The 20,267-nt window shown below is 44.1% G+C and overlaps 3 protein-coding genes across 3 annotated transcripts in view; 1 reads left to right on the top strand and 2 right to left on the bottom strand.

Moving 5' to 3' along the window:
* The window catches only part of rasgrf2a (Ras protein-specific guanine nucleotide-releasing factor 2a), a gene marked incomplete at both ends in the record, with an annotated part of 20,395 nt that extends 16,715 nt beyond the window's left edge, over positions 1-3,680 (bottom strand). The window contains one exon of the mRNA XM_079755276.1: positions 3,399-3,680. Within this exon, the coding sequence (XP_079611402.1) occupies positions 3,399-3,680 (282 nt within the window). The remainder of the gene's footprint in view (positions 1-3,398) is intronic.
* A 6,165-nt stretch (positions 3,681-9,845) lies between these two features.
* Positions 9,846-11,702, top strand: ankrd34ba (ankyrin repeat domain 34Ba; the record flags this gene model as incomplete). The annotated part of the gene is made up of 1 exon (XM_079755914.1): positions 9,846-11,702. One exon carries the CDS (start codon positions 9,846-9,848, stop codon positions 11,700-11,702), a length of 1,857 nt encoding a protein of 618 aa, XP_079612040.1.
* A 991-nt stretch (positions 11,703-12,693) lies between these two features.
* oclna (occludin a) lies at positions 12,694-19,830 on the bottom strand. Its single transcript, XM_079756214.1, has 9 exons — positions 19,673-19,830; positions 19,129-19,218; positions 18,339-19,005; positions 17,836-18,003; positions 16,400-16,527; positions 14,800-14,988; positions 14,181-14,352; positions 13,844-13,885; positions 12,694-13,268 (listed from the first exon to the last, which is right to left on the bottom strand). The coding sequence occupies exons 2-9, from the start codon at positions 19,179-19,181 to the stop codon at positions 13,173-13,175; spliced, it is 1,515 nt and encodes a 504-aa protein (XP_079612340.1). The 5' UTR covers positions 19,182-19,218; positions 19,673-19,830; the 3' UTR covers positions 12,694-13,172.
* Between the last annotated feature and the right edge of the window lie 437 nt (positions 19,831-20,267).

Raw genomic sequence — 20,267 nt, 5'->3', positions numbered from 1 at the left:
TGTGTGCGTGTGCTTGGTTGCTGCATGTGCATGTGTGCGTGTGTGTTGATAGTGGGGCAGCAGGGCTTATGTAACCACCAGGGTTGTACGGGGAAGCTCCTTGCACTACTAAAGCAGCTTCCCCGCCGCGGGGCTGCTAAGCGCTAACGACTAGCGATGGCAAAGGAAGACAGGGCTTACAGCCTCTGCTTGGCCCTGTGTCCCCTAGCGTCCAGCCACTGGTATTTACCCATCAAGACCGGGCACGTATATAAATATCAGAAGCTTCTATTGGTCCAGCCTGACCTTAATTGTTGAGACTTTGTAATAAATTGCATGTCAACGTATAATTGCACATTCAACACTTTTTTGTTGTTTTCATATGGCTCTGGTGTACTTTCTAGGTCTGATAACTTGTATTTGGATGTAACATTTTGTACAGCTGTTTACTTTATTGTATTGTTGTTCATTATTATTAATATTACTATTAGGGTTTTTGTTGTGAGCAGCTGCACACACTTAAGTTCCCCGTGATGAATAAAGTACTTATTATATTTGTCTATCTACCAATCTATCTGTCTTTCCATATCCCTAGCGACTGACTGAACATATTGTTTGCAACTCTCTAAATCTCTCAAGATAAACTGATCATATTGTATCTAACTCGCTGGGTCTCTACGGATAGAGGAAGAACCCATAGGATCAGTCTATGTCTGCACCGATGCTCCAACTAGGTCTTACAATGTCTGTACAGATAGCCTGATCCTATTGAATCTAATCCTTTATCTCTAGAAATGGACTGATCTTATTGGTTATAACTCTTGTCTCCATGGATAGACTGATCATATTGGTTCTAACTAACTGTTTACAGATAAACTGATCCTATTGGTTCTTACTCTCAGATAGACTGATCCTATTGGTTCTAACTCTCAGAAAGACTGAACCTTTTGGTCATGGCTCTCTCGTGGAAGACAAGAGAGAAAGGAACCCTTATATTCCTCATCCAGGCAGTGAACTGAGAGCCGGGCTGACAGACTTGCAGATTATCGTTTAAGTTTTTCAAAATGTTGTTGCTCAAATGATACATTTCTTTCCTGAATGGATTGAAAACATGTTTAATTTTGGATTATCCTTATTGCAACATTGAATGATAACAGCAATAACACACACACATGTTCCTGACACACATTCTCACTTCTCCAAATAGCGTTACACAGGAACCCTATAACATTTAGGAATACCATCGATTTGTTACCAGATTTGACTATTAAATCTTTTGGAAGCCCCCTATCCCCCTCTCCATCTTAAAACTGTTTTGAACATTATGTTCAAAATACCTCTCTGTCATAATGTTTTAGGTGGGATTATGAAAAGCTGGAGCATGGGTTCACCACTAGTTATGAACAGGCTTATCATAAACAATAAATAATACATAATTACATACACATCTGACCTAGTGGGTTTATTTTGGAGTCTAATTTACTCTTTGAAGGTTTTCATTTCAAAGCCAAGTCTTCGAGAAAAAAAGGCATAACCTTTCAGAGGATAGAGATCAAAGATGGATTGAGAGGGCCGTTCCATCTTTGTCAATAGTCCCAGTTACTCAACATCAGCTATTAAGGTAGCTAGAGACACATACATTCACGGTCCCACAGGAAGGTACTAATATACATGGGGCGGTGTCCTGTCAAGCAAACCTGAACTGTAGCTTAAACTGACATACTAGGCTGTCCAGCTAGGCTTACATTAAGCCTATGTTTTTAAAAATGTTGTACATTTATATGAGTCTGATGAACTAGTATGCCTATTCACAAGCTACAATAATTAAGACAAAAAAAATAGGCCACTTTCAAAGTTAATACAACCATTGTATTAATAACTCAGAATTTTTTTAATTGCTTACTAGCATCAGTAAAAAAAAAAGTAGGCTGATAAATAGGCTGGTCCTTACAAAAGTTTAGCCTGCTATTAAGCTGATCATGACAGCAAATGTGAAATAAATACGCTTCTGATGTAGGTTCAGTCTAGACAGCTCAAATGACTGGGCGGGCTTTAAGGTTTACCCAGTTTAGGTATCCCATCCTGAGGGTTGTCAGAACACCGGCCCTGACCAAAAGGGTTGTCAGAACACCGGCCCTGACCAATAGGGTTGTCAGAACACCGGCCCTGACCAATAGGGTTGTCAGAACACCGGCCCTGACCAATAGGGTTGCCAGAACACCGGCCCTGACCAATAGGGTTCCAGAGTTTTTTTCATGTTGTTTTTACAGAATCAGCTCCAATGTGGGTTCTTATTACATATGGATAGAGCTGAGACATATGCAGCACATTATGTGTACCACTATTAAAATAAGCCAGGCCTTTAGTTTTTCCACACACATTCGCACACATACACATATTTATATTACTTATACATCTTTGAATGTGCAAGGTTTTACTTAGGTGCAGTGTTCAGATAATAAAACATGCATACTGTTGCGTGACAATCCCCCCTGAAGTGACGATTTCTTCATGGCCTCTCAACAGCTTGGTACAAGCTAAAGGCGATGCCAGCTTGTTGTTGTGTTGTGTATGGCCAGACGGTGGCAGTTCGTCTTTGGCTATAGCCCATGTTCTGCTGTTCATTACCATAATGCAACATAGCAAACCAAATATTGACATTATGTTTGCGAAATACTATATATGTATACGCATTCATGTATTTTTCAATTTATGTATACTATGTTTACATTTAACGACATATGCTAAAAGCAACATATAATATCTAACTTGGCCATGTCAATATGAGTGAGTGAGTGATGAGTGATTGAGTGAGTTAATGAGTAAATGAGCATGTGTTTGAGTTTGAGTGAGCAAGAGTTGGAGTGACTTTGAGTGGGTGAAAGAGTGTTTGAGTGAGTAAGTGACTGAGTGAGTGAAGAAGTGGTTTGCGTGTGTTTGAGTGAGTTGTCAGTGATATATCTACACTTGGGTTCCCCTCCCATTGCAAGCCGTGAAAATTTTCAATCAAAACATTCAACCATAGCAAGCTAAAGAAGGCCTATTGTAAGAATAGAGTGCCAGACCTGAATAGCAAATATTAGGTTAACTGCAGCGGTGTTAGTCCTACAAATATGATCTATCTATTTATATGCATATAATAAATTACCATAAACATTTAAGTACACATTGAGCAGATCGATCCAACAGAAAAACTGAGGATTGTTGTAGTAGATTTACTTTCTATAACTGAATGATAGTGTATTGCTTTGTATTTATATTACTTATTATGTTGCTGTTGTTGTTGTTAATTGCTGAAATCAACAATAAAATACTAAGGACCCTGTAAACAGGCACACTAACATGGTCCCTGATGTAGTCAACCTGGATCCAGATTGATGGACATCAGATCTAGACCCGATAGGGGCTACACTTGCCTGCTGCAGTTTATCCACGGGCTCCTTGCTGATGGAGGAGGACACTTTAGGCGCGGGAGATCTATCGCACGTGCATCCCTCGAGCAGGTATATCCCCGAGGGTCGCGTGCTCTGGTCGTTTTCGAAGTAGAAGAGCAGGTTCTGGTAGAGGGCGAAGAACTTGTCGCTCCAGCGGCTGTTCTCGGTCGTCTTCTTGCTCAGGACGCCTCGCTTGGAGCCCTCTTTCCGCGCGACCACCGACAGATACAGAGCGTGCCCCTCGTTGTAACGCACGCTCTTCTGCATTTTACGGTTATCTACCTTTTTCTGTGCGTCTTGAGTCGAAATTGCGACCAGAGAAGCATTACATCTACTGTCCAATTCTTGAGGGATTCCGTTTACTACTAAAAGCAAGGTGTCTGTGATGGAGCGCGCGTCACACGACCAAATCACTCCCAAAACAGAGGCGGCTAGCCGAGGTATCCATGATCCAAACTTTGACAAAGTAGTAGCTTACCCTTTAGCTTGAAACCGCGCTCATGGACTGCTACAACTGGCGACGTCGAGAGAGGAGGGCCATGCATAAAAACGTACGTTTTGCTATGGTTGGCAATCTAAAACAAAAAAAGATTCAGACAACAGACGGTGATAACGGAATCACAACCGAGATCACCGTTAATCGGCTTTGACACCGACTTAAAGAGACAGGTCACTCAAATGCCAGTAGCGTTGTCTTGTCTTACAGTGGGATGCAGTCTTTATGGATATTTGTGACGTTGGCTAGTTGCTCTTCAGTCAAACTAACTTCTCCAAATCATTTGCGTATAACCCCCTATAGGAGACCAACTATTAATACACCAAATGTAATACCTCGTGCATAACCATACGTATTCCAGTGTGAGCTGATATAGCTGGCACACAGTGTACACACACACACACACACACACACACACACACACACACACACACACACACACACACACACACACACACACACACAAATTACTTTACTTTGTATATTACCAAAGCAATAACATAAACATAATCTCTATAAAACTGAATTGTTTTGACCTGCTTCGAGCTATGAACACAAACAAAAATAAATAAACAAAAAAAACAACTTGTATCATGGCTTCGATAGATCTTCATGCATAGTGTTTGTCTGGTGTTTGGGTACCATGGTCCAAAATACAGGATAACCAATAGCTCCTGGATTACAGGACAGACAGGGGGACGATGACTGAGTTTTGATGTGCTTGGCGGTTCTGTACTGTGTCGAGTTCCAGCAGGTGGCCTGGGGTGGCACATGCCCCCCACAGAAATATTACTGGACACCTATGAGTTCCGCATTTTGTGGTCTGGTGCCACTACTATGAGCCAAACTTTCTTAAATAGTCACGAGAAACCTAGCATCTAGTTTTCTATTAGTCAATTGTGAGTGTTATGATTAGATAATGTTTATATTGTGGTTGTTAATTATCCCACACATTTATATTATATTATTATTATTTATATTATTGTATTATATTATTATTATATTATTTATATTATATTTTATCTTTAACTGATAGAGTGCATTGATTTTAGCTGTAGCCTATGTATTTCAACCGATTTTGTAAGAGCAGTTGAGTTTGTAGTGAAGTTATGGAACCGTTTCATTCCATCTCCTGGCGACATGTTGATGTCGCCAGGAGATGGAATGATGTGCATTAAATGTTTTTTTTTTATATAACGCTCTTATCTTAAGGACAAAGAACGGTCTATGAGTGTCACCAAACGAAATGCATTGCACTTAATGTGCAAGAAGAAATTAAACACGTGACAAAATCATACACACATGTTTTTTTTTTCTGTGGTGATAATAACATCAGAACTTTAATGTACTGTTCTCGGAGAGTAAATTGACCTGGTATTCAGACGGGTGTGAGGCTTTTGCAGGCTTTCATAATGGAGCTCTTGTCGTATGTCAATATCGCCAGCAAGGGATTAGGCGGGATTACTAGTCGCCTACTGTATGTCTGCTACTCCCAAAATAACTCCCTCATAAATCCTTAAAATGACTCACAATCGTATTGACTGTCGCATTGTGTACATCAATTCATGTATATGTAAACACAGAAAATGTCCTAAACGTAAAGCCCCCTAGTCCTAAACGTGAGCCCGTTACATCTGCATCTACGTTTTCTCCAGTCTCTCTCTTCAACACCCTAGTGTCACATGAGCTTCTTCACCTCTTTTCCGGTTTACAGAGTACTATCCTCCCTGGTATATCTGAGTCAACCATCTCTTATTAGGATGATCTAATTAGGATGCTCTAATTAGCACAAGCCAGGGGTGAAATGAATCAGACTGTCTGCCGTAAACAAAACACGTCAGGAATTGGACATCTTGAACATGGAACGGGCCGTTCCTGGTCTCTGGTGTGTATCAGCACCATGGACAGCAACAATGGAACACCACTTTTCAGACGTGTCCCATGAGCACTTCAGCTCCAACAGAACATACAACCGCTCCGCTAAGCTTAGGCGACTACATCTTCAATGAAAATGTTTCCTTTATTAGTGGCAGGTGTAATATTGTCTTTCTGTGTTATTGTTTTTGGAAATGGTAGGCCGTTCTTAAGTTTTTAGTTTAAGTGTTTTTAGATCATTTAATTAATAAAATGATAGTAGGCGTGCACAGGAAATGTAGAACAAGTATATCCTAAGAATCATATACCTCTATTGCTGAGACAGAAGAAACGGAATAATTTCGTTCAGATCCTAAAAAGGGTTTGGCGCAGTTATGGAATGACTTGATGATAGTGACACCTGGTGGACGACCATGGCACTTCATGGCATACAACTTGTTACTATGGATACGATCTGTAAAAGAAGACCATGTAAGATAACGTGTGATGATCTTGTAAGATTGAAAAAAACAGGCTTCGGTAGTAAGAATTATGTACTAAGTAAGTAATAGTAATAGTGGTAACCCTATAACCAAATATTTTGGCATAATTATAGTCATAGTAATTGCTAAAGAAATATATAGTTCTATCTATTTCGGAAATTACACATACACAAAATAATTTGTCAAGGTACAAGTGAATATAAAACGTATGAATTAAGTGTACATTGCTATGAGATGTCCATTAACCAAAAATCAGTCAGATGGACAGAAGCCTATTTCAACCATTCATAAACACACGCACACACGCGCGCGCACACACTCACACACACACACACACACACACACACACACACACACACACACCACACACACAACGAATGGTTTCTGAAAGTAAAATATGTTTTTTCCCGTCGTTCCATTTCCATGGCGGTTGTCATAGAGATGGCATTGATAAAAAGAAAAACGTTTTAGTTTTTTTTCTTACTTCCTGTGCCACTTTGCTAAATGCAGTTGTTGTTTTCATTAACATTTTTGGTTATATTTTATCACAATTTTCATCAAAGGAAAAATACATGCAGGTGTTTTGTATGCATTTGTGTGTGTGTAATAACGTTTCACTTTTGTGTGTGTGTGTGTGTGTGTGTGTGTGTGTGTGTGTGTGTGTGTGTGTGTGTGTGCGTGTGTGTGTGTGTGTGTGTGTGTAAAAACGTTTCACTTTTGTTGAAGTGTTTATGCGTGCGCGTATGTGTTCTGGAGGTCTCTCTCCTGCTGCTAAGCTACGGACTCATTGTTTCTCAGACCACAGCGATGACACATTTATATGTCTCTCTCTCTCATTCTTTCTGTCTCTCTCTCTCTCTCTCTCTATGGCTCTCTCTCTATCTCTCTCTCTTTAATCTCATTCGTGAAAGAAATCACAGTTTAAAAAAGCGGCATAGGGACTGAGCAATAGGGAGGAGAGAGAGAGAGAGAGAGAGAGAGAGAGAGAGTGAGAGAGAGAGAGAGAGAGATGTACTGGTCATACTGCTACTGAACAATCTAGAGCAGAAGAGGAGCGTTCCCCAGCCAGGAGTGGTATGTACCATGCATGTGAGCCTTTTGTCTTCACTCATCTCTGACAAAAGGATGACATCTTTGAGTGTTGTCTTTAAATGGGATTTGGCGTTCATTGTCACTACAACAGACAGATCAATTTCCTATTGTTTCTACAGAAGCTTCTTCAAAGCTTATATTGTAAATTAAATATTGTGGATGTAATTTTGGATTTGAGGTCAATGTATTTTAAGAAGGCACTAAGCTCCAGAGGTATTAATTTGTATTGTATTGATTGTTGATGATCTTATCAATTGCGTACTTAGAAGTATAGAATATATAGTTGAAAGTAGCTCGCGTTAAGAGGTATTCTATAACTGATCAAAACTGTGATTCACTGATTTTGCATAGCTGTGGCACACACTTGAGCACATGTACACACATGCACACTTGTACACACACATGCGCGCATACACAAACAAATACACACACATGCAGGCACACACACAAGCATGCACGCACACTCACACACACTGCAGAACTAGGGGCTGAGTAGTCAGACCAACCTCTTTACATAAACGAGAGTTCCTGCTGTTGTATCCGACAGCCACTCTGTTAGCACTTCACCGACCGTTACACAGAACCCACGTCACACATGAAGAAATCCATACTGTCTTGTATAATGTAGGACAATAATATATACATACGCCGTATTTGTTGTACTGGGATTGCGCAACCCCAAATCATTATCTTGCCAGTGTATTTCACATATCTGTGTGGACGACACACACACACACTTAACGCCTACAAAACAAAAAAAGTGGAAAAACTGTGGAGGATTCTGTCCTGAGTGTAATCTAGCCTTCCGTGACAGAAACATACGCAGTCCGAATTCTCTAAGTATCACAAAAGCCTGTAGTCACAAGGATAGCTAACAAACAGAGCCTCTACTGACTCCCACACATGACACACTACACACACACACAAACCACCCAGATACAGGTATTATATGCACTGACAGACACACACACACATACGCACACACACACACACACACACACACGCACACACACACACGCACGTACACACACACCACCCAGATACAGGTATTAAATACACACAGACACACACACATACACACACACACACACACACACCACCCAGATACAGGTATTAAATACACACACACACACACACACACACACACACCACTCAGATACAGGAATTATATACACACACACACACACACATGCATACACACCACCCAGATACAGATCAGACATGCACAGGCTTATGCGCGCACAGACACACACATACACACACACACACACACACACACTAACACACCAATCAGGTACAGGAATCAAACACACACACACACACACACATGTACATGCACACAAACACACCAACCAGATACAGGAATTACACAACAATGCACTTGCTCACATGTGCACAGACAAACACATACACACATTCACAGTAGAAATACAGGAGGACTAAATCCGGCACTTTTACGTTCGTATCAGACATCTTAACACTACAGCACGGTTTATGCCAGTGTTCATTATGTGTACTTAATCCTGATCTGCAATTTGTCACTAGCCATCTTGTCAGGGTTCTTCCTGTTCCATTACCAAGAATGACTTTTGCCACCCCTCTCGTTTTGTGAGTCACGAAACCAGGGCGTTGCATTTTGGAAGTTTGAGGCTGATGGCGTGGCTAGAATGAGTGTGAGGTCAGAGTTGTAGTTCCTATGGAGATAAGACCAATATCTAATACTCATGGTTGAAGACTACAGCGGGTGGAGTACATACAGGGTTCTCATATTAAACTGTACTGTAGCTGCTGTTGCTATGTCTTGTCACATTGACAGAAATATATTTGAGCTGCAGCCACAGTAAAACACGACCTTGGCTGTATTGTTCGTCACCAACAGACGCATTTTAACGCATGTGCTCGCCTTTATATAAGTCGTTCTAGGAGAAAACATAAACAAGGAATTCTCTATGCTCATGCTGGTGATCACATACAAAATTTGAAGACACTAAAATGCAAATGCAAACATGTTATTTTATTTTTTTTAGGTTGTTGTTCAATGCAATGTTTCAGACACCAGTGTTTTCTCTTGCGTTAATAAATACATGGGAGGTTGTCCTATTGGTATTCATGTTACCCAAGAAGCATTCTCACAACCCATCTGCTAAACCGTCTGTTTATAGAGGTTAACATATGTGTTCACCCGTCAGTATTTGGTCGTAACAAACCTGTTTTATTCTCTAATTATTTTTTAAATTCCTGTACGGTTTGAAATAAATCGTTTAATTCTGGTCCTTATTTATGAAAAATCCCAGACGACAGCAAGTGTCTGTCTGACAATGATGCAGCTATAACTGTAGCTCCAACTCCAGCCACTAGAAGCTGCTAACGAGATGACGCACATAGCGCAGGTTTAAGCATCGTGTTCTAATCCCGCAGTTCCCAGACCGTGACGTCCCCCCTCCCCCTCTCCCCCCGCCCCCCCCGCCAGGGTGTATCGAACCAGCCATGGATGAAGAAGAGTGTGTGACGGGCGTGGCGGGCGACTCGGCCCACCCCCTCCTGCGCGCCGTGTACCTGCGACGCCTGCGCCTCACCCGGCTGCTCCTAGAGGGCGGAGCCTACATCAACGAGAGCGACCGCCACGGCCAGACGCCGCTGATGGTGGCGTGCCGCACGCAGCACGCCGACGGCCAGAGCGCCAGCCGCGCCAAGCTCCTCAAGTACCTGCTGGAGCGGGGCGCCGACCCCAACATCCAGGACCAGGACGGCCGCTCCGCCCTGATGCACGCCTGCCGCGAGCACGCCGGCCCCGAGCTGGTGGCCCTGCTGCTGGCCGGCGGCGCCGACCTCGGCCTGGAGGACCAGAGCGGGACCTCGGCGCTGGTGTACGCCGTCACCGCCGGCGACCAGAAGGTCCTGAGGCTGCTGCTGGACTCCTACAAGGGCCAGGGCAAGGAGGTGATCATCATCACCACCGACAGCGTCCCCAACGGGAGGGCCCGCGCCCGGCAGTACCGCCACGGCCTGGCGCCCCACCTCGCGCTCGACGTCGGGGCCTCCCAGGCTCCCGCCTCGCCCTCCGAGATCCAGATCATCATGTCCCCGCTGGGCCCGGGGCCCGGGTCGTCCTCGGGCCCCCACAAGCAGGTGTTCTCCTTCAAGGAGAGCCAGTGCTTCGCGTGCAGCGGCGGGAACTCCAACCCCTGCTCCCCGACGCGGCTCCGGGAGCCGGGGCTCCGGGAGCCGGGGCCGCAGCAGAGGCAGCGCTGGGCCGGCCGCCTGCAACAGCAGCCCCTCCTGAGGCTGAACTCTGAACCCTGGCTCAAGATCCCCGCGTCGGCGGGTTCCTCGCGGGTTCCTCCCGCCGTGGTAGAACCCCCCCCACCGTTGCCGGAGAACCGCCCGTGGGAGAGCGGCCCCCCCAAGGTGGAGGTCTTACACGGGCGCCCCAAACCGGATGGGTCGGAGAGCGGGAGGAAAGCCAGCAACAGCAACAACAGCCAAAATACCTACCCCACCCCCCTGGTGAGCTACGACCGCTTCGGGGCCCCCAGAGGTCCCGGCATCGCCATAGTGACGGACGGCCTGAACCAGTCCAACCCAAAGTCTGCAGAGGAGAAGAGAGGAAGCCAAGCCGGGGGAGGGGAGGAGGGCGCAGGGGAGGAAGCGCTGGTGCCGGGGGGCGACCACAAACGAGGACATCACACCATATCCTTACCGGGCATCAGCTCCCCCCACTCGGCCTCGCACCCCAACCTCCACACCCCACAGCACCCGGCCGGGGGCCCGGGGGGCGCCGTCTCCCCCTCCTGCGGCAAGGCCCCCGGCGTGGCGCTCTCCGGCCTGGACAGCATCATCCACCGCCGCAAGCTGGGCGCCGACCACTACGCCTCCGACCCCCAGCTCACCCTGAAGACCCCCAGCCTGGAGGAGACCCAGGAGAGGGCCAGAGCCCCCCCTGCCGTCGAGTGCCGGCGGCTGGCCACCTTGCGCTCCTCCACCCTGGGGGGCTCCGGGTCCTCCGCCTCTAGGGAGTCTCTGGAGGGGCCGGGCCCGGTGGCCAGGAGGGCCGTTCCGTGGTTTGAGCGCCGGGGGTCCGGGGCGTTCCTACTGGATCAGGGCTCGGGGCAGTACCCCCCCCGGAGCCTGCCGCCGCTGCAGCTGAACCCCCAGTACACCCACAGCCCGGTGGGGGGCGGGGGCAGGGCGGCTCGGACCGCCGGTCACGACCCCCCCTGCGAGAAGATAGCGGGCCTCAAGACGTTTGTCCCCTGCGCTCCGCCCGGACACCCCAAGGAGGTGAGCCGGAGGGCCCTGTTGAGGAGGCACTCCATGCAGAGTGAGCAGCTCAAAGCGGCCTGACCGACTCGGCCCCTCCGACCCCGGACCCCCAGAAAGGCCCTTCACTAAACTACACATTGCTCCTGGTTTGGGGAGTACGGGCAATACTGGCAAAGTCGAAATACATAAGCAACAAGCAACCTAAAAAACAATGCCATTTATGTTTGAACTCGAAAGTGGGGTGTACTCCGTCAAATAAGAACGAAACAGAGCTTGATATCGACTGGATGTTCAGCCACAAAGGCCCCCAGACGAAATGCAACTTGGTTGATGTTTTAACTTAAAGTGATGGACAACAGAAATCCTTCATTTTCTTAAAATTATGATATTAAGGGTTATCAAGCTGTGCATTAAGCATCAGAAAGGGATTTTTTATGAAATCCATTGCAATCTCAAGTCTATTTCCTTCTATTCCTTTATGCTGATTTAATGGACGGGATCTATTTTTCCTCCTGGCTTCGTAGCCAAGCGGCTGACCAATCACATAGTAGGTAGCTGTGTAGTTGATACATCCATCTGTGATATGTTCTGGTTATATTACGTTCTTAGATGCTTTTTCCATCTCTTTACTTCCGAAGTATGGGCAAAGCTTGGTGTACATTGATTCTGAATGGATCTTTAACCCATACCAGCATCTTCAGACACAAGGTCCTACTTGAGATGAATGCAACAGTATTCACATTTTAACCTTAAAGTTTTTAGATTATGTTGTCCATCAATTTTAGCATGGGAAATTATAGCAGTTTAGAAAACAAAAGCTGGGCGTACCTTGGGCTAAATAACTTGCTTCTGCTGCTTTAGTGTGTTGGTTTGCTCTAACTAGTAGAATTAACTTCCCCAACATCAGCTTCAGCTGCTAGAATGTGCCCAAACTAGAAGTCAAACAAGACACCGCTTGGAGATAAAATAAAAATGTTGGAAAGCCACAATCCACCACAAAAAGAAAAAGTGTTTTGAGTGTAGTATTACTAAGCAGATGAAACAAAACACCTTAAAAACATGTCCACAACAATGTCCTTTCATTATTTATTATAATTAAAAAAAAGACATAACACATCATAAAAGAAGTTTAAAAACTATTAAGAGCCGCGGTTGACTTTTCCCATGCACCATAAAAACATTTCATATGACGACACTACAATAGAATGACATAAAAAATGCTTCCCAAATATTTACATGTTTTGCACTCTACGCTGGCTGAGCACATCTTAAAAGATCATCACAAAAAATAAAAAAATAAAGTAAGTTAAGAGTAAAATCAACATGTATAGTGAGGACACATTCCCTGGAGCGTCCATTAGTTAAAAGTCATCTAGCTTAGCCAACAGTTTCCTGTTCGTTGGCTTTTTAAAATTGGCTCAAAACTCTGCGTGGATCTTTGATTCCCAGTTTAGAGATCATAAGGGACAGAGCACAGCAGAGAGAGTGGCTCCTGGCTGGGAGGAGAGCACCACAAGGGTGGGACTGGTGGAGGGAGGAGAGGTGCTCTGTTCAGGCACGGTCATATTCGCTCACCATCTTCTTGATGTGGTTCAGCTTCCCCTTCAGATATTTAGACCTCCGCTTCTTCATCTGGTAGTCTGCAGACTGGGGGGGGGGGGGAATAAATGAATTAGTGGAGGCTATTTCTATTATTATTGAGGTATTATGTGCTTAGAAATGCACAAGCATACACACACAAAAATGGCAATTTCATGGCATTTCCAAGCTTTGAAATTCCTTTTTTTGAGAGATTCCTGTATAAATTGCAGACTTTGTGGGGAAAATAATAACTATACAATATTATAATTATATAGATTTACATGCCAACAAATGCACACTAAAGAGAACGCAGAAAATCATTATGATTATAAAGCTATGAAATACAATTGCTTATTCATATTTAAAAGCAGCCAATATTTAGATGTTATTATGCTTAGAATTCATAGAAGAAAATGAATCATGAATTGTTCTCCAATGTTCAGTTTGGGTGAGTTTACTGCTGTGAAATACAGTTGCTTATTCATTAGATGATATGCAGACTGTGTGACTAAATCAAATAAAGCAAGCCTAAATCTGTTCACACGAGAGAATAAACACAATTACGAAAAAGGTGCTATTGGTACGAGTCTTGAATTTGCAGTTTGATCTGATGTCTATTGAATACAGTGGCCATTGTGTACCTTCTTATAGTCCTTCAGCTTGTTGTACTCATCCAGTGCATCCTGTGAAGACAACGTGTGACACAGTATTAGAGAATCCCACAACCCAGACATGGTACACAAGTAGAGATTTACAAACGGCTTAAGGATGCTCTAGTGCGCCCAACCAACGCGGAAACGCGACGTGCAGCGACCGCAGGTTCGATTCCAACATGCTGTCCGATGCTACATGTCAATTACCCGTCTATCTCAACCTAAATACTGTCTGTAGTCACACAGAGAGACTTTGCCTCTCTCTCTCACCAAGATCCCAACCAGGAAGGGGGGGAAAAAAAGAAGGGAAAAATCGATTACTCACCAGAAACTGGGGGCTGCCAGGCTGCAGGTCGTCCAGCTCCTTGTCCACATCCGACAGCTGCCTGTTGACGCTGTCCAACTCGGCCTGGAGGTCCTTGTATTCCTGGTGGTCGCGGTCAAACTCCTGCTTGTACGCAATGCGAGTGTCCTCGTTGGTGATGCGGGGGAACTCGCTGTAGGGGGAAAAGTAAAAAAAAAAAATATATATATATATATATATATATATATATATATATATATATATATATATATATATATATATATATATATATATATATATATATATATATATATATATATATATATATATATATATATATATATAACATTAAAAGTGAGTAAGAAAAAGGTTTTTAGAAAAGATCAAGGTTAAACAAAATGGGGATTAATAACAATAATAATAGCAACAATACATCTCAATATTGATTATAATAATCATCTTCATCATCATCTTTTAACAATAGCAATAATAATATTGGATCCGTAACCAGAAACGCTGGCATTGTGGAGCAGGGATGGCTTAGGCATCTGGCTCAAGGTTACAGCCTTTGGGGCAGGGGATCGAACCCCGTACCTTCTTGGGCCGAGGGTCCCCCTTCCCCACTGCACTTCTCCGTTACCTGTCATAGTCGTCGTCGTCCAGCTCGTCTCCCGAGGAGTTGTAGTCCGTCTCGTACGTCTGTCCGTCGGGCTGGCGTGCCCGGCGAGGGCGCCTCTTCTTGGGCTTGGCGGTGGAGCTGGCCGGCTCGGAGATGCTGCTGTACGGAGCCGCGCTGCTGCTGGCGGGAAAGTCCTCGTCCAACCGGGGCCTGGACGCAGGGGAGAAAACCAACGACGGCAGGGGAGAGAGTTTCAGTTTCAGTTTGGTCGACAACAGCACAGATGGATTGTAGGCGTTCAATTTCTGCCGAGGATAACATCATTTGTTTGTTTTGTGCATTGCTGGGTCACTGTGACCACTGTTGTAAAACAGATCAACGCCCCCTTGTGGATACTAAACATTGACCCTACTTAATATGAAGCATTAATATAAAACCATTTAGGTATTTGACCCTACTCTACTTACTATGTACCCTTTATATTAACTACTTAGTTATTTGACTACTCTACAAACTATTGAGCATTAATATTAACTTTTTAGTTATTTGACTACTCTAATTACCATTTATATAAATTACTTGGTTATTTCAGCAGACTATTTTATCCAAAGTCACTTTGGGTGAACTTAGATGCAGGTTGAAGGAGCCGGTTAGGTCTTAGAAATCTCCCTCAAGGATGACTACTTGGAGGGAAATCAAACCCAGTACCTATTCGGCTGGGAGTCCAAACACCTTAGCCAGTACCATTATCCTGCCACTTTTTTTTATTGTGGAGAGAAGAAGTGTCTGCTAGTATTATTGATGCTGATGTAATATAACATTACCTTCATCATTATTGGAATAATACACAAACTATAATTTCCCTTCTTTCTTTTTAGAAACCAAAAAATTAAAAGTTATACTGGCTCTATAGTGATGATGTCAGCAATGTGGTGAAGCACAATATGCATTTCTTAGGAAAGCAAATCTCTCTTGATACTGTTTAGGGGAAATGGAACTACAGATTCAGCATTTACTCAGTTTTTTCTATGTGGGTGGCAGTACATTTTTATTAGAAGTATGTACGAACCAGCAAATGATTTCACTACAAAATATTACTCATGATAGATGTTTTTCTTCGGTCAAAAAAATAATAATCCTGAAACTTCCCATAAATTATATTTAACTGTGCCCCTTTCCTGTTGATATTCCCTTTATTTAAAAATAAATTTCAACCTTCTTTATTTGTCTCAGTAAATGATCTGCAAGAGTAACTTACTGAGCCCAACAGACAATACAGCCCTCTGTTTCAGCTTGTTGAAACAGTGCCAACAATGTTATTGATTCCCATGCATTGGTTAACACACCTTTGAGTCCATTATCTCAGATCTCAAGTCAAATAATTTATTAAATCATAGTCCCTGTTAAATGTAGGGTTAATACTAATAATATTGTCTTTCTGGCCTTTCTGTAGCATTGTAAAAGTATAGCTGAACCAGTTTGTAACATGTTAAAACTGTATCTGCATCTGCAAACCTGTTGGCTCCAGTTGAATTTGGCCTTCAACCGTTTCGAGAAGAGCGACTTTATCTGCGTTTACAGATTATTGCAACAAGAAACACACACCCATAGCCATACTCACACAGAGCTGTAGTCATTGGGGGGCTTGTCGTAGGAGCGAGAGTCCACCAGGTATTCCCTCGAGCCGGCCGGCTTCATTGGGTACTCAGACATGGGATCCTCTAATGGGAGAGCGGACACGTTGTTTACCTGGGAGACAGGAGGCACAAGGGGCTCAAAACGGAGGCCAAAACAAGACCAGAGCTAGCCAGTGGAATAATTATAAGTAAATAATAATAATAATTATAAAGTGAATTATAATAAATTATCATTTTGTTGATGTTTATTATTGAGACGTTGATTGAGACTACTCAAGTTATAATAATATCAACTAACTAACTATTATTATTATTATTATTATTATTATTATTATTATTATTATTATTATTATTATTATTATTATTATTATTATTATATACTAAAAGCCATTAGTTAAGGATTACACTAACATCACAAAAGGTAATATGACATTTAATTGTCAACCCATGGCATTTTGGGGTAGTTATACAACTACCCCCACAGGCCCAAATGATGTTGACTGTAAACAATCAAACAAAGTAAAATAGTGGGGGTAACAGGGGGTCTTCACTGATAGATAAGGTGTTCAACAATAACACCTTCACAAATCCACCTGAACTGAACTGTTCTATTAGACTTTATCTACTACACTGAACCAAATGTGACTAATGAACATCAACAATGACTAATCCACCCTCTGATATCGCCTTGAGAGACTTCGAGTTTGAGTTTTACAGGAACAGCTGTAAACCGTGGAGTATGAAAGCCCAATCCATGTTAACACCACACCCAGAAACCAAGCTCTGTTCCTGGTGTCACACTCGGTTCCCCTCCCCCGTTCTGTCAAACCTACCTGCAGCAGCGACCAAACCGGTCCGACCGCTCCGGGAGCGATGCGCTCCAGGAACTATTTGACAACAAGAACTGGAGATAGGCCAAAGCAGACTCAGGGAGTTCTCCCTCCTATTGTTGTTTCCACCCCAAACACGCTAGCTCCTCAAAATAACAATAGCTAGCGTCTCAAATGAACAAGTTAACTTCTCAAAACAACTCTAAATAGCTTCCCAAATGATCATGGTCACTCCTCAAAAACATATAAGATAGTTTCTCAACTCAACAAAAGATAGCTCCAGACCAACAGGGGCCTTCCTCCTTTCTGTACCTGCTGCTGAGAATATTTCATATATATTATTGGTGTTTCTAAAGGCACTTCGAACTTTAATAGAACAGGATAGTCTTGCGATGAGGGTGTTAAACCATCAGCTAAAAGGAATTTAATTTCGACCTCCAATACCCTTGAGCAAAATAACTACCTGCTCCTTAATGGCATGACCTAAAATACACTTCTAAGTGTCTTTGGATTAAAACATTTACAAAATGACACAATAGTAAAAAAAGGTTAAACAGGGAAGGTCAGCAACAGGACGTAGTGATGCTCACCCAGGCCTCCACGTCCCCGGGGGGGGCCAGGTCGTCCATCACCTTAATCTTCTTCCACAGGATGTTGCTCTTCCCGTAGCCGCGGATCTTCTGGCGGGTCTTCAGAGCGAACACCAGCATGATGATCAGCGCCGCCACCACCAGGAACCCGCAGACAATGGCGATCGCCTGATGAAACCAGGGAAATAAAAACCAATGAAACCAAGGGTTAATGACTGCAAACGCCCCGAAAAGGTGAACAAATTCAAAAAAGTAGAAACCAAAACAAGCCATGAACCCAAAACAAGAAACAAACCTTAAAACAAGATAAAAACCCAAAGTATTGAGAAACCTAAATGCACACACACACACACACACACACACACACACACACACACACACACACACACAGAGAGACAGCGACAGAGAGAGAGAGAGACAGAGAGAGAGAGACAGAGAGAGAGAGACAAAGACAGAGACAGAGATTCAAAACCCATGAGACCCATCCTGGGACCACCACTCACCTCCTGGGGCTCGACCACACAGTAGTGGTAGAGGTACTGGTTGACAAAGGCCCCCGACGTGGCCGGCTGCTGGTACTGGGCGCACAGCCCCTGGATCTGCATGGCGTACATGGAGCTGGACGACTGCGCCATGGGGTTCACCGCCACCAGGTACACAATGGTCGCGATGAGCATCAGCAACGCCAGGATGGCGCACAGGATCACCACCGCCAGGTAGAACCTCCTGGACTGACACAGGCTCTGGTGCGAGACGATGATGATGAACACCACCATCCCGAAGATGAAGGTGATGGCCGCCATGGCAATCATGAACCCTTTGCCCTTGCGGGGGTCGTTGTAGCCGCCGCCGATGCCACCGTAGCCGTAGCCACCGCCCGGGCCATAGCCGCCGCCGGCACCACTGAAGCTGCTTCCACCGTAGCCGCCGCCAAAGCCGGTGCCACCGTTGTAGCTGCTGCCAGCGCCGTACCCACCGCCGAACCCGGACATAGCGTTCTGGCTGTCCCAGGCTAGGGTAGAGGCCACGCAGGCGAAAATGCCCAGGCACAGAACAATGACGATGACCGACATGATCTTGATGATCCCTGGGGGGGAGGTCCAGCGGTAGAAGTGTTGGAACTCATCGTCGGGGTAGTAGGAGTAGGCTGGCTGGACAGTGGGGGGCGGACTAGAAACAACACACAAGATTACTTTGTTTTTGTGGTGCCGGTTGGCTTGTGGTGTTTCTACGCTGGTTGTTGTTTCAGGTGATGAGATAAGCCTGCTAGAAGGAAGCTGGGAGAATACTTACTATGCGTTTTCTGATTCGTAGGGAGGCGGACTCCCGTTTGGCTTGGAGGACATTCCTGGTATTGTGGAGCTCCTCGCGTCTCGTTTAGTCCTGTTTTCCCATAATGTTAAACAACATCAAAAATCACAAGCATTCAAATGATCAATCTTTTAACGTCTAACTTCATATAAAAGTAGTTTTTTAAACAATGTGCCAATAGAAGCCACCGCCCAACAGGTGCATTTTTCAAGATTAACGCTGATCTATTGACAAATACAAACAGGTGTGAGTTACGTGTTATCAGTTATATAGTAGGCCTATGCTTTTATAAACGGGGATTATAGCAAGAAAAGGAGAAATCGCTGGTAACAGAATCGGTCTGGGATCCTTAAAACAAAACCCCCAAATGTCATCACACCGGTTTGTCTGGCTTCATGTAATCCTAGCGCGCATATTATACAATGTTGATTCAGAATAACGCAACTCTGAAGACACTCGATATCAACACATGTCAAACCCACGAGTTTACAAACAAATCGACGAGAGATCTCGTGGAGTTACTCACCGATGGACGTTATTAGATCATAGGAAAGCTTTGAACTGAAGCCGTCTCCAAACGGACGTCCCCTAACAGTGTTGACCTGCGATCGGGAGGGGCCACACCTTGATCAACTTGTAGGCTCTCTAACCCCGCCCCCTTTCCCAGGTAGGCCGAAACCTCTCCGATTACCGAGGACAAGCACTTACTTGCAGGGCTTTTGTGTGTGTGTGTGTGTGTGTGTGTGTGTGTGTGTGTGTATGTGTAAGTGTAGACGATTGTGTTATCTTAATCCAAAATAAATGTACCCTATAATACCAAACATATCGCCAAAGAACTCATGGGAGCACGAAGTTCCTGATTCTCCGATGTCGGATAATACTTCCTTGTATATACCTATGACGAGGTCCACTTTCGGTTCCTAGTCTGTATTCTTGCTAAAGTATTCAAGTTGGCAAAATGTGTTCATCGTTCTCATGCCATAGGGACACACACACTTTTCAATCGACATTGCGATATATAATGGCATGCATTTGATTGTCTTTAGAAAAGATTAATAAGGAAACACATTTAGGCTACCTAGAAAAATGTTGTTCTTTATCATTTGAAAAGAATAGTAGCC

The sequence above is a fragment of the Pollachius pollachius genome (genome assembly GCF_949987615.1).
Source record: "Pollachius pollachius genome assembly, chromosome: 18".
Taxonomy (NCBI): domain Eukaryota; kingdom Metazoa; phylum Chordata; class Actinopteri; order Gadiformes; family Gadidae; genus Pollachius; species Pollachius pollachius.
The sequence above is the reverse complement of the archived record's forward strand: the minus strand, read 5'-3'. Positions and strand labels throughout refer to the sequence as shown.

Bases quoted from the DNA above. Each gene is read 5' to 3' on its own strand.
- oclna (XM_079756214.1), bottom strand. From the start codon at position 19,181: ATGTCCTCCAAGCCAAACGGGAGTCCGCCTCCCTACGAATCAGAAAAC. The intron at 16,528-17,835 runs GTGAGCATCACT...CCTGTCTCCCAG, and splicing joins CCGGGGACGTGGAGGCCTGG to GTAAACAACGTGTCCGCTCT. The intron at 13,269-13,843 runs GTACACAATGGC...CCCCCCCCCCAG, and splicing joins AGCTGAAGGACTATAAGAAG to TCTGCAGACTACCAGATGAA.